General features: G+C 35.7%; 1 protein-coding gene across 1 annotated transcript in view; it reads left to right on the top strand.

The window, feature by feature from the left end:
- The window catches only part of LOC145661023 (uncharacterized), a 100,482-nt gene that overhangs the window by 49,372 nt on the left and 38,166 nt on the right, over nucleotides 1-12,944 (top strand). Inside the window, exon 6 of the mRNA XM_081726459.1 lies at nucleotides 8,582-9,610. Coding sequence (XP_081582585.1) covers nucleotides 8,582-9,610 — 1,029 coding nt within the window. The remainder of the gene's footprint in view (nucleotides 1-8,581; nucleotides 9,611-12,944) is intronic.

The following is a 12,944-nucleotide window of genomic DNA, read 5'->3' on the forward strand; positions in this document are numbered from 1 at the left end:
CTCTTTTCACTATACTAGAACAGGAAGTGGTTAAAATCCACTGCAACTTCCGGTTTCAATAACATTGATCTTCGTAGAACAAAAACGGTAATTAATAGCGAGAAGTGAATTTTGTTATGAATTGAGTGTCCAAAAACATAATTTCAGTCTCAGATATAATGCTTCTGTTGAAAACAAAATCTTTAAGTTTTACGTCCCACTTTTATGCCGGTTAGGCTAGAGGAGATAGTGATTATGAGAAATGGATGAATTGGTGGAATAAAGAAAGTGGGAGGAAACGGGAGAACCCCGAGAAAATCCACGAGCACGGTGTTTGTCCACCACAAAGTCACACGGCACGAGCTGGGATCGAACCATGGATCCCAAGCACCGGAGGTGAACGCTTCATCACTGAGCCACCGCGCCCCCCAATGCTTTTGTTGAATCCGAGAATAGTTGACATCTATTAATATTTTCGTTTTCAAGATTGATCTCCACAATACATAAATGGTAACAGATAGCGAGAAACAGTTTGTTCGATGTCAACTTAGAATTCGAAAAGGTAAATCTCGAGTTCAATCAATGTATTGGAACCACAAGTTGGGCCCAGGGTGAATCAGTGCGAGAATCCTCACCTCTAGTGCATGGCGTGCCTGGGTCGATCTCAGATTTCGTCAAGTATGCTTTGTAGTTGGAAAACATCATCTGCGTGGGTTTTCTTGAGATTCTCTCGTTCTCTCCCACTTTCTTCATTCCACTTATTTCCTTCATTATCATCATCACCATCTTCTCTAACCTCGGTGCATAATTGTGGGACGTTAAATGCAAATATAGAAAAATAAAATAGAAAGGAAGAAAAGAACTATATGTGATAAATCTGGATTTATCAATACAGAATCCAAATAACGTGGTTTGGAAGTCTACCGTAATTCCATAATGTGAGACAAAACTAACTTATTTTAACAGTACGAACTAGAAAAGAGGGAGACAGATAGCTAATCATTTCAAACTTCATGACCACTAAGCCTGCCATACGTCCAGTAAAAAAGGGGACAGTCCCGATTTTGGACCCGTGTCCCCGTAAACTTTGCCGGGACATGCAAATGTCCCGTATTTTAGTTCCGTCCCATTTCTGCAAACAATATCAGCTTATCGACTAGAAATCCTGTTATTAGTGAATGAACAATAAGTTGTAACATAAAACAGCTTGGAGCAAGTTAACACTACACCACTCTCTCCGATTTCATAGCGAGCAAATCAATAGACAAGAGTCTGTAGCACAGAGTTGCAGCTGTTGGTTGGCAGTCAAGTGGATCTGCAATCTTTGATTAAGTGCACGAGCTTACCTGTTGTTGATACAAGTGAAGTGTTCCAATTTTATATGAACAAAAATGCGTAAACGGAAATTCACTTTATCTCAAATTTTAAGCGTATTCAGATGAAAAAGTCTCATGTAAATAGGGTTGTCATATTTCATAAATGAAAATCCAGGACGCTACTAAATTACGAGAATCTTTGAAATGCTTAAAGTGGAAAGAAGTGTTATATACTAATTTACTTTCTTCCATTGGATAAAGTTCTTCAAGTACTAGGTAATCACATTTTTAGTCATTTTAATAGAACTTTTCCTCCCTCGTTAATTAAACGTAAACGATTTACCCCTTCCCCTCGGTAAGCATTTTTTTTTTTTTAACTTCTCAGGATCTGTTATGTTTCCTGGCTTTCAGAGTCATTTAAAGTATGATGTTTCCTTTCACATGTTTTGTCTGTACGTGGTATTCACTTTCTTTTTTAGAACGGTTAATTCATTGGCAATATGTTCTGGCGGCGTTTGTTATCTTCAAAGAACTTCTTTCCCTGAATTTTCAGTTTATTTATGTTATTTTTAACAAACTAACAACTCAATAACTCGCACAAATGCTTTGCTCAATGTCAAAGTAGTTAAATCGTGAACTTAATTAAATCCATGTGTTATGTATTACATTTTTTCCTTAAACTTTTGAATTGTCATACTCAGAAGTTTAAGAGAATAATTATATATCTAATCCTGTGAAAAACTATAATATTTCCTTCCTTCTTCGTTGAAATCCGGGACCTATAAACACCCGGGGAAATATTTTCGGGACGCCAGGTCGCAGATTTTGATTACGTGACTGTCCCGGATGTTCCGGAACGAACGGCAACCATTCATGTAAATGCAAACTGCTCATAAGAGTTATCGAGAGGCATAAATTCAGGCATAAGAGTTTCCTGAGAACAGATTGTACCACTCATTGGTGTAAATAAGGGCCCTGCAGACCCCGCATGCGGGGGGCCTCAACCCATCAGGGGGCTCTCAAATCGTGAAGTGGGACGTAGAGAAGGGGCCCCGCTCCACGCTATCTGCGGGACGGCTCCAAAGCCTTCAGTCACTCCACTGGTACTACTGATTGTTTGTTACTTCTTTGTATCCATTTCAAATAACCCAGTAAAAATGTATGCCAAAAATGTATTGAGTGAAAAGTTTGGGGAGAGGGAGGAGATCAAAGGTATCTCGTATTTTCATGAGAAAAAAAAATACGGCAGGTTTAACGACCACAGTAACGATCACACAATAACAATTATTATTTTGTTTTAGATCAGTCATATTTAGAAATCATAGGTGGTTAGAAGAGCCGATCAAGGACACATTACAGCATTTATAAATTTGAGCCAGGTGACCAAACGTTTTAAACGCGACAGTAATAATGGAAACTAATTCTTTCTCATCAGCATAAAATACAAAACTTCTTCCTATCATGTTACACTTTACCATTTCTGCTTTTCGGGGATCCATTCTTGAAAGCGAAAATGGTGGATAAATGCCACTCCAGGAACAAACTACGATGATTAAAATTTTTGGGGAAAGCATCTGGTTTTTGTTTAAAAGCCCTTCACCTTTATCGTTGTTTTTAAGTTTTCGATGATTTCTGCGTGTGGAAGTATTTGTCATTGAAGAACTTCTCTATTGTTGCTGGCTATGTTGCATTGACTGTTGCTTGTTAATCTTGAACTTTTGTAGCCCTTTCTTTTGATATTGTCCTGCGGAAGTATTCGTAATCGTGGGGGAGTTAACACCGAGACTGTCGCTTTTGAGAAGTAAATAAGTGTTCCGGTTTTACATAAAATTATATTAACTTTATTCTAACTAAATGTTACGCTGTTGTTCCTTTCATGATAGGACTGCCACGTTTCATTCATGGCATGTTGTAATGTTATTTGAAGTGCAGCTCATTTATACCGTCGTTATGAATCTTATTGCATGATTTCATTTTATTTTGAAGAATTAGAAGTAGCAGTGCGTTCGTTGTTGGGGCTGCCTTTAGTACAGTGTTGTGGTTAGTATTGGTCTTTTGAAACTGTCCTTTTCTTTGGAGTAGAACACCGTCTTCTATGTCGGCAGCTGTGGCAACAGAGGTAAGAGAGAAGATGGAATCTACACTTAGACAGCTAAATCTTATTCTAAAACAATATTTCTCGCTATTTTAAAGAGTTTAGTTTATCAAAACTCCTTTATATATTTTACACTGACTGTTCGTGTGTACATCAGAGCGGAAGTGGAAAAAAATCAGTCCGGATTAAAAACTACTTGTTGGATAATCGTCAATTTTGAGCAAAGATGTAGAGAGTCAAAAGTTAGGTACCGGTACCTAATTTGTTGATGAAGGCGATATTCGAACCGGAAGTGGTAAAAATAAAGGGTTTCATGTTTTAACACTAATTACCATAAAGGAATAACGGTAATAGATAATGAGAAGTGGTTTTGTTTAAGGGCTACAAGTGTTTAAACAATGCGTTTCATCCCCATTCTTAAAACTGTTAGTAATGGAAATCTACTCCCAGTCTCCCACTTCCGGTTTCAGTATTAATTGAAAAAGTATCACGTCATACAAAAAAAAAAAAATCCTTCAGGCGGTATGCACGTAACGCTTCTACTTGTGTTCAATTTATTTTTTTCAGGAGATTACAATTTGTTGATAACATGGAAGACAAAAGTTTTAGTGGAGCACCATAGCGCATTCCATTTCACAATTTGGGCAAGTGATCTGTCAGTGACGATATGGTCCTTACGATAAAGAGAATCACGGCTTGTGCTAGAAGTTCTGACAGAAGGGGAGTAGAGAAAGAAATTATCTTTTTCTAGAGTTTTAAATTATATTATTTGTATAGGCGTAACTTCACCGAAATATGTAAAACTGTTATAGGAGAAGATGGGGTAATAAGAGACACTCGAGATAATAAGAGACAAAAGTAATTTAAAATGTTAAGAATTTTCAAGTCACATTTCTGATTCTTTGTGTATATATACTTTGTTACTGACCAATATAATAGAAAAAATATTTTATGTCTTCCCAATGTACAAAAAGACTCCGAATATATGTATATAATTTCAGTTGTCTCTTATTACCCCGTATGGGGTAATAAGAGACGCTGCCCATATTTCTTTCATGCTGTGCCTTCTTATTAAACTGAGATTACAAGGGATATGCCTAAGATATACACAGAAAGATATAGTAAGCTGTAGAATTATTATTCTGTTTTTCTGATAATAAATCAAACTACCAGCCATTTTGTCTCTTATTATCCCATCTTCCCCTATTAATCTTAAAATTTGTACGGATATTTGCCTTTGCATAGGAACATTGCCTCCAATTGGAGCCAAATCTACAAGCATAGTTCTTTTCTGAGCTATTAAATTTAAAAAAGCTTATTTATAGAATTCTAGGCTTATTTATAGATTTGATATCCACCCAACGCTCTAGCAGCACTTGAATAACGTTTTTCGTGACACCAGCAAAATCAAGTAGTCTGATCAGAGAAAAGGTTCTGGAGACCGTACGTACTAACTGGATGGTATTGGCATTGTGACGCCCACCCAGTGTCGTGAGGACAATCGTGGAACTAGTTGAAATGAAGAAAGAGCGAACTCCACTCTAGAAGGTCACCACTAACGTCGAGAGAGTAAGGTGTACTGACCACTCACCATCCCAAACGCATGAGTACCGCAAACCAGCTGGTAGACCCAAACCGCTTAAGGGTTTCTGTTACGTCAAGAGAATTTACTTTTAAATATTCAAATTCTAAAGATTGGACTTATTAACTATGCATACCCTTAACAAAATTTATTACTGCTTATGCAGTATCTTAGGAAATGTCTTTATAGAGTAACATTAGAATATAATAGGATATTTTCGGATCACTATTTTGCACAATAAATACTACTTATGCAACTTTTATTTTAGTATATTATTATATATACCTAGCTCATTAACCCTTGAATATATAAATGAAATTGACGTAGGTCATCTTGACACATAAAAATCATTCCAAATTAACTTTTGAACGTAGTAAGCACTCGAATCAAGAACTTCTTATGACAGTCTATTTTGGTTGAAATGTTTATCGTAAACCTGGGTGGAAAAACAATTAAAATATCTCATATAAAATATCTCACGAGCCCTTCAAGTTAAATAGATGATTTCCTGTTCATTAATTCATCATTAAAAATAAGAAATAAATAAACGCATGCTAGATTTGTACAAAATTCTACTCCTTAAGGAGGAAAGAGGATCAATATATTTGAATTTCAGATTTGTGATTCATAGGAAACGATTGAACCATTTGTAATATAGATTTTCGAATGTGCTTAAAATTTGAGTAGAGCCATACTTCAGTAATTTAGCCTAGAAGAGAGCAATGGGGTTCAAACCAACCCTGAGATCTAAAGAAATATGTATTCATTTTAATTCGTAGGTTATATTATTGCTCTTACGAAAAGAAGTAGGGGAAAGTGGGGGAATACCACGCACTTAAGGTACATTTTCCAATATCTCGCTACAAATCAAACAAATTAACATGAGGAAAATGTATGTTGTAACTTAATCATTCTAGTTTCATATTCGGTCGTTTGCAGTGCTCCTTGATTTTCATAGATTCTGTAAAAATAAAGTTTGTGGAAAACAACAAGTGCGTGGTATTCCCCACCACATCGGGTAATCACACGCATTACATCGGGTATTGGCACGCACTAATTCCTTAACGTGAAGCATTAGAATCTCTTTCCATAAGCTTATGTCGTTTGTTGACTGTACGTTTAGGTCAACTTCTAGTTTGTTTCCTCAGGTTGTCTTCACGTTTTCCACCAACATCGAATTTTTGAGTTTTCTTCTCAACTTTGCTTTCCTGGTGCTTTCTTCGCTTAGTGCTCTTTCTGAATTCAGCATCTTCCAATATTCGCTTGGTTGGAGTAGAAGTTAAGATTTCTGAACGCTTTTTGTTATTTCGAGGAGTTGACTTGGCAGACCTGGAGATAGGAGAAATCTGAGACTTTCACAGCCTCATTTTGTAAAGAAGACGATTGGACAAGCAATGGTATCTGCTGTGATGATGTTCCGGGTAGTTAATGTTCTCGATTTAGCCCTATTTTCGTCGAAGATGGTTGTTCATTTTGGCGTAAGCCTATAATAGTTTGAGCATCGGAAAGCAATTGGGAATTCACTTCTTCAGAAGTCTCTCTTTTATCTTCAAGTTCTACGGCCTGGAATTGCTGACCAGCTTCAAAATCATCTTTTCTAAAAGTGTCCAGCTCCAAAGGACAAATACCCGCTTGTTTAAAACCATTAACAGCTTTGTCCGTATTTGCTGCTTGCAGATAAGCTCTATTAAAGATATCGACTAAGTCATATGGAGAAATTTTTCATTAACGTAGCGCTTCGCAAACAGTGTGTATTCTTGGTTGAAATATGTTTTGTGGGGACCAAAAAAGGTGAGGTCTAGCAGCTGAAGTTTATGTGACGTATGCGGTGGTATTGTAACCATAACAATTCCTTTCTTCTTACAAAATTTGTAAATTTCTAATGAAATATGGCTCGTGTGATCCAAAATAGGTAGGACTGGATCATTTGTTATCGGTTTCGCAATAAGAGCAAAATGTTGCAGCCACTAGATTCATTACTCCACCCAAGAATATATAGATCCAGTAGATTTTCCTTTCTCCAGCTGAGGTGACATGCGTTTTCTTGGGAGATAAACATAGGGGTATGTAAGACCTGGCAGCTTTGTAACGGTTTTACCTCTTTCCCATGATATTAGTGCTCTGAGCTGTTTCACTCCCTTTGGATCCAAAATACGCCCTGGTGTCTATACTATGAATATACCTGTTTCGTCAACGTTAAAGATCTAATCTTCGCAGATATGATATTTTTCGGTAACTTCTGTCAGGTTCTTAAAATACCCTTTCGCCTTTTCTTCATTGAATTCGTCGACCCTGTTAATACTAATTGCTTCAGATTTCCTTAACCTTATCGTGGAATTTTTCTTTAAAAGCAATTCCAACCAATCATTCCCAGCAAGTCGACCTTCTTTATTCAAATTGTGTTTGATATTATTAGCTTCTGCGTATTCATAAGCTATTCTGAGTAGTTCAATTGGAGACATTCCGTAAAACAACTTGGCTAAATGTAAAGCGTGACCAGCAAGTCCCGCTTTTTGTGTAGAGCTCAATACAGCTTTTCTTCCCATTTTCTTAGAACAGACAGTCCCAGCTTTTACTTTTGTTCTTAATGTAGCCTCATGTATTCCAAAATCATTTGCTATCTCTCTAATTTTTCTTCCGCCATTTATTGCTCCTATGGCGTTTGGTAGTCGTTCTAATGTCCATTTGCACTTCTCTGTTTGCCTAATATAGATCATGGCATCTGCAATATACATAAAAAAAAGGAAAAGAAACGAAGCATAAACTTTTTTGATAACTGCTTCATGAAGGGGCAATACCACGCACAATGGACGACATGCGTGCAATTACCTCATTCCAAGTCGAGAAAGAAAAATTAAACCTTCAGAAGTTACACGCCGTTTCATATAAACAGATTTAGCATGGACTTACTACTAACACACTACGCTAAAACACTGTATGCACAATATAAAATTGAACTAAGTATTTCAATACATACCTCTAAATTTGCAAACGAAGTAAATTAGAAGAAATTACAGCAAAACAACATTTCGCCATGCCATGAACCACACCTAGCAGCAACTGGCGCCTCGCTCATGCAATATGTCTTTCATAGTCTAAACTAGATAGTAGCACTAATCTGAATCAGTTTCGAAGCATTAGAACTGAGAAAATAGGGTGCGTGGTATTCCCTCGTTGCGTGGTATTCCCCCACTTTCCCCTACAAGTATTAAAAAATCCACCTTCAGTTGATTGAAGTATTGACATATATCCATTAATGTCAGTATTTGCAAATTATTTCAAAGGTACAATGTTTTATGGTATTTCTTAAGAAAAAAATAGGTATAACGCTATTCACTATTTTGGAATATACTGAAATATTAAATAAATTCTCACCATTTCGAGTGCTTTTATGTGTAAAGAAATAATTCCAATACTGTAACTTACCTTGTTGAGTGAAACAAAGCCTGAGAAGCACAGTAAATTCATTATATAGTATGTGGTTAATCTGTGTAAGAAACTTGAGTTTCATGACTGGATCTTACTGTAGGAATATTCATTATGTAAAGCTTTTCTATAGTAGTAGGAAATGTATTAAAAATTATATGATAGAAGTTCTTCCTGTTGCAGGTGTTGATCTTTCTTCTTACACTATGTGTGGTGGTCTTTGGAGAGAAGGAAGACATCAAACCAGAAGAGAAACAAGAACAGAAAGTAGGATCGTCACAAGGTACTGGTCCTCAACCATTTCGACCGATCCCTCCAAAGCAAAAGGGTAAACAGAAGCCCCAACAGCCTGGTAAAAGAGGAGCTGCTTTATTTGAGGCAACTCCAACTGTAGCAACCGTCACCGAAGCCATAACCACTGTTGTCACTCCGACTCCGTCTGCAGCTCCTGCAACTTTATCAGAATCTATCTTTGCTAAACCTATTGTTTCTAGTTTAAGTGATCTTTCATACCCAGGGTTAGGTTCTTATGCTGGACTATATGGATATCCAACAGGATATGTGGATTCTCCGGCAAGAATTACGTCGATTGACACAGTAATTACGTTGACGAAAGACGTTCCTTACCCTGTTCCACATCCCGTTCCGGTCGAAGTGGAGAGACCTGTCCCAATTCCTGTTCCACATGCAGTACCATATTCTGTTCCAAAACCATATGGTGTTCCAGTTCCGCATCCAGTTGCTGTAGAAGTCCCGAAACCAGTTGCAGTACCAGTAGAAAAGCCTGTACCCTACCCAGTTCCACAGCCTGTAGCTGTACCTGTTCCTCAGCCTGTGGCTGTTCCTAAACCCGTAGCTGTTCCAGTTGCTAAACCAGTTGCGGTTCCTGTACTCGACCCAGTTCCTGTACCCGTCAAAACGCCAGTAGCCGTGCCTGTGAAAACTCCTGTTGCTGTTCCCTATAAAACACCTGTGGCCATTCCAGTGAAAGTTAGGACTCCAGTATATTCCGCTCCGCTGAAAGGTCCCATTGTAGTTCCAGAATATAATTATTATGGTCATCATTATCATGGCCACCATGGTCACAGGCTCGTTCCTGTGCTGCACGATCATGATCATGAACACGATCATGTCCACTATGATCTTGTAGATGCTCACGACTATGTTCACGGACATCACCACCTTTATGGACACACATATCATACAGACATACATGACTAAGATCAAAATGCTCTATCAATCTTTAGCCCAATTGCTGTTATATATAGTATTGTTAAAGTAGAATTCATTAACTTAATAAAAGCCAAATGCATGTTTTGTAGTTACAGTTTGATACAGTATAGTTTTGTAGTGTAGTGTAATAATTTTTATACATGTGAACATTGAGTGGTCATTGTGTTTTTTTACATTTTACATACGTTAAAAAAGTAAATATTGACCGATGATAGGTTTCTAGAATGTAAAATAATAATGATAAATAAGAAAATAATGAAACTATTGTGTTTTGAAGATGCCCATAGCCACAATACCGTATTACAAGTAATACAGAAAATTAGAGAAACTTTGCTAGAGTAGTTGTTCTATTGCGAAATCGCTGTCAGGCTACTTCATACAGAGCTCTACGAAAAGAGTAGTGGTACATATATTTGGAAGGCGCCATATCCATTGATTGGAGAAGCGAGAGGTACCAGTATCACTAACTTCGAATGATATTGAGGAGCTGTTTTAGTTTAATATTTGAGTACAGAAGGCAGTCCCGGAGGCTCGATAATATAGCTGTAATTTCAGGTGAACCAATTGTACACCTACATTGAAAACTTATTATTACCAACAAAGACTCACAAGTGACTCCGTGGTAGAGCGCACACCTCTAATGATTGGGGGTTTGTGGATCAATTCCAGTTCCTGCTAAGTGAGCTTTTTTGGACACAAAAACTGTGTGCATAAGTTTTCTCAGGGTTCACTAGTTTCTTCATGTTTTTTTTTTCATTATATCATTGTCTTGCATTACCAGCAGCATATTCTCCCTTAGCCTAAAAGGATAATAGTGCTACGTTAAAATAATAACAATAATAATAATAAACACAAGATACGCAGATTATTGCCTAACATTTGTCCAGTTACCCGACGAACCAGTTCACCTCTGTCACTTTCGCATATGTACACTTGCTTTATTGGCATATTGATCAATACGGTTACAAAGGTCAACACGAGATATTTCTTTCATCTTGTACTGTAAATACTGTTTGCATTTCCTAACAGCTCCTTAATATTTGTTGAACTTCTATTAATATTGCAATTGATTTGTTTCCAAATAATGATAGGTACATAAAGTTGGACTTTAATACTAATATTTTTGTTTACTACATGGAAGAGATCAATAAAAGGTTGCGTTGTTTGCTGAAATATTCTTCAAATATTATTATGAGTTACCTAAACGCTAAAACGATATTTGAAGACTATCTTACAACCATAACACTCCCATATCGTATAAATGTATTGTACTAAAGAGAAATTGATTAAACCGAGCAGAGAGTTACAGTATGCATAAAGCAAGTGCAAAGAACGATCTTAATGCGGGAATGAGATCTGCAATTGTTAAAGAAGCCATAACATCATATTATTGCCAGACAGTATCCTTGCCAATTAAATCCTTGTAATGATTGTTTCTACCCCGCCCATTTCGAATAAGGATACGGAACTTTGTAGTATGATCTTATCACTACATAGCATGCCAAAAATATTTGCAAAGAATCTATTTTTTCTTCCAGGAACTTAGTTTACCATATACTCAATACATTTCCGGAAATAAGTGAAAAAAATAAAAAAAAAAGAGAGAGAGAGAGTTACTAGAGTGTATTTTAACCAATCTTGACATCATAAACACTATAGAAGGAGTTTAATTACTTTTTAACAAACGAAAGGTTTATATGTATTTCAACTTCAAAATAACAATCTGAATTAATCGGTATATGTATAATGATTAAGTTTTCAAAATGTTCGTAAAGTAGCACTTATTGCTCGATCGATTACATGTAGAAAATTTTAAATGAACATTAAAAATTGATTAGATTATGAATCCAGAAAGAAGCCGAAAAAATGAATATTTGCTTTCCGGAATCTTTCAGGAAGATATAAATTTAAAATTTCTTTAACTAAAATATATAAAATATATATATAAACTTAGATATTAAATGTGTACTTCACTATCTATGGCATTTTCTCTTCGAATGTATCTACTTATACCTGGAGATATATTGCGGCAATAATTAATGTGTAGATTACCAAATATATAAAGCCTTTAGTCTCTTTATTGTTACTATATAAATGTATAAAATAGAACTGAAGAAAGTCAGCATTGGTCTTTAATTTGTAACAATCACGTATAACTGCAGAGACGATTCATACATTCAAAATATGAAATATGTTACAATTTAGACCACAAATATAGAGTCCTAGAAATGTAACTGTATAATCAAGCTTGCAACTTCAAGTGTACATATACGAAACAATGAATATATTATCTATAAAATATACTTGAATAAGTAATACAGTATTAATACTAAAGAAAGACTCCTGTGCACGTTCTAAGTTGCATACTTGACTTTCCAATTCGAAGAGTCTTCTTTGTACATAAATCGAAGAAAATAACTCCACCTTTTGAAAAACATGAATCTTAATAAATAAAGGTTGAAAACGTTTCAATAGTTTTGTTCATCAAGACAAGTTTAGTACATATGTTGCTATCACGTTCTTTAGCTTTATAATAATTTTGACTTTTATATGTTATTCAGTTATCATTCACATAAACTCAGGGTTTAGTGTATACATACGAATTTTTAGAACTTTAATCTGCTCAAAAAGATTAACTAATTCACATAGTACAATACTGTTAATTCTTGTTTATCGTTTTCTTTAGTTAGAATGATCATTGGTTTTAAGGCCCTACCTAAAGGCAGCAGAGAATTTAATAATAATTAACCCGATGGAAAATATTAAACAGAAAGTGTATTTAACATATTATATGAGTAAGTTTTAGAGAAATGGATAGTTTCAACATCCTAATTGATTATTATTATTAAATTATAGATTAGCATCCTCTTTTAGGTTTAAAATATCGTACAACAATAATGAAGTACTATATTTACTAACTGTTTTGCATTTTTAGTTCAATTTTGATTCTTACATTAACAAATAATATATTAATGACTGTATGACAACTAAAAACATTACTATAATCTGATATGCTATTAAGTATTATTACAAAGTCCTTAGTTAACTTTCTTTTGCCCTATTGTTGCGTAAGGCGAATATAATGTACCCTTTCTGGATAATGTAGTTGTATTGCTGAGTCTTCTTATTGACAAAGAAAGAGTAACTATTATTGTTAAATTGAGATGCAGGACATTAATATGACAATTAGAAGCTCCCGAGATGCATTCAGTGGGCTGAGTAAGTCACGATTTACAGGAACAAAGTAGGCTAATAACAGGCCTCAATTGGTAACCTCAAAATCAGACAGATGCAATAGGAATGCATAAGTAAA

This window comes from Thermobia domestica, chromosome 9 (assembly GCF_964235325.1).
Source record: "Thermobia domestica chromosome 9, izTheDome1.hap1.1, whole genome shotgun sequence".
Classification (NCBI taxonomy): Eukaryota; Metazoa; Arthropoda; class Insecta; order Zygentoma; family Lepismatidae; genus Thermobia; species Thermobia domestica.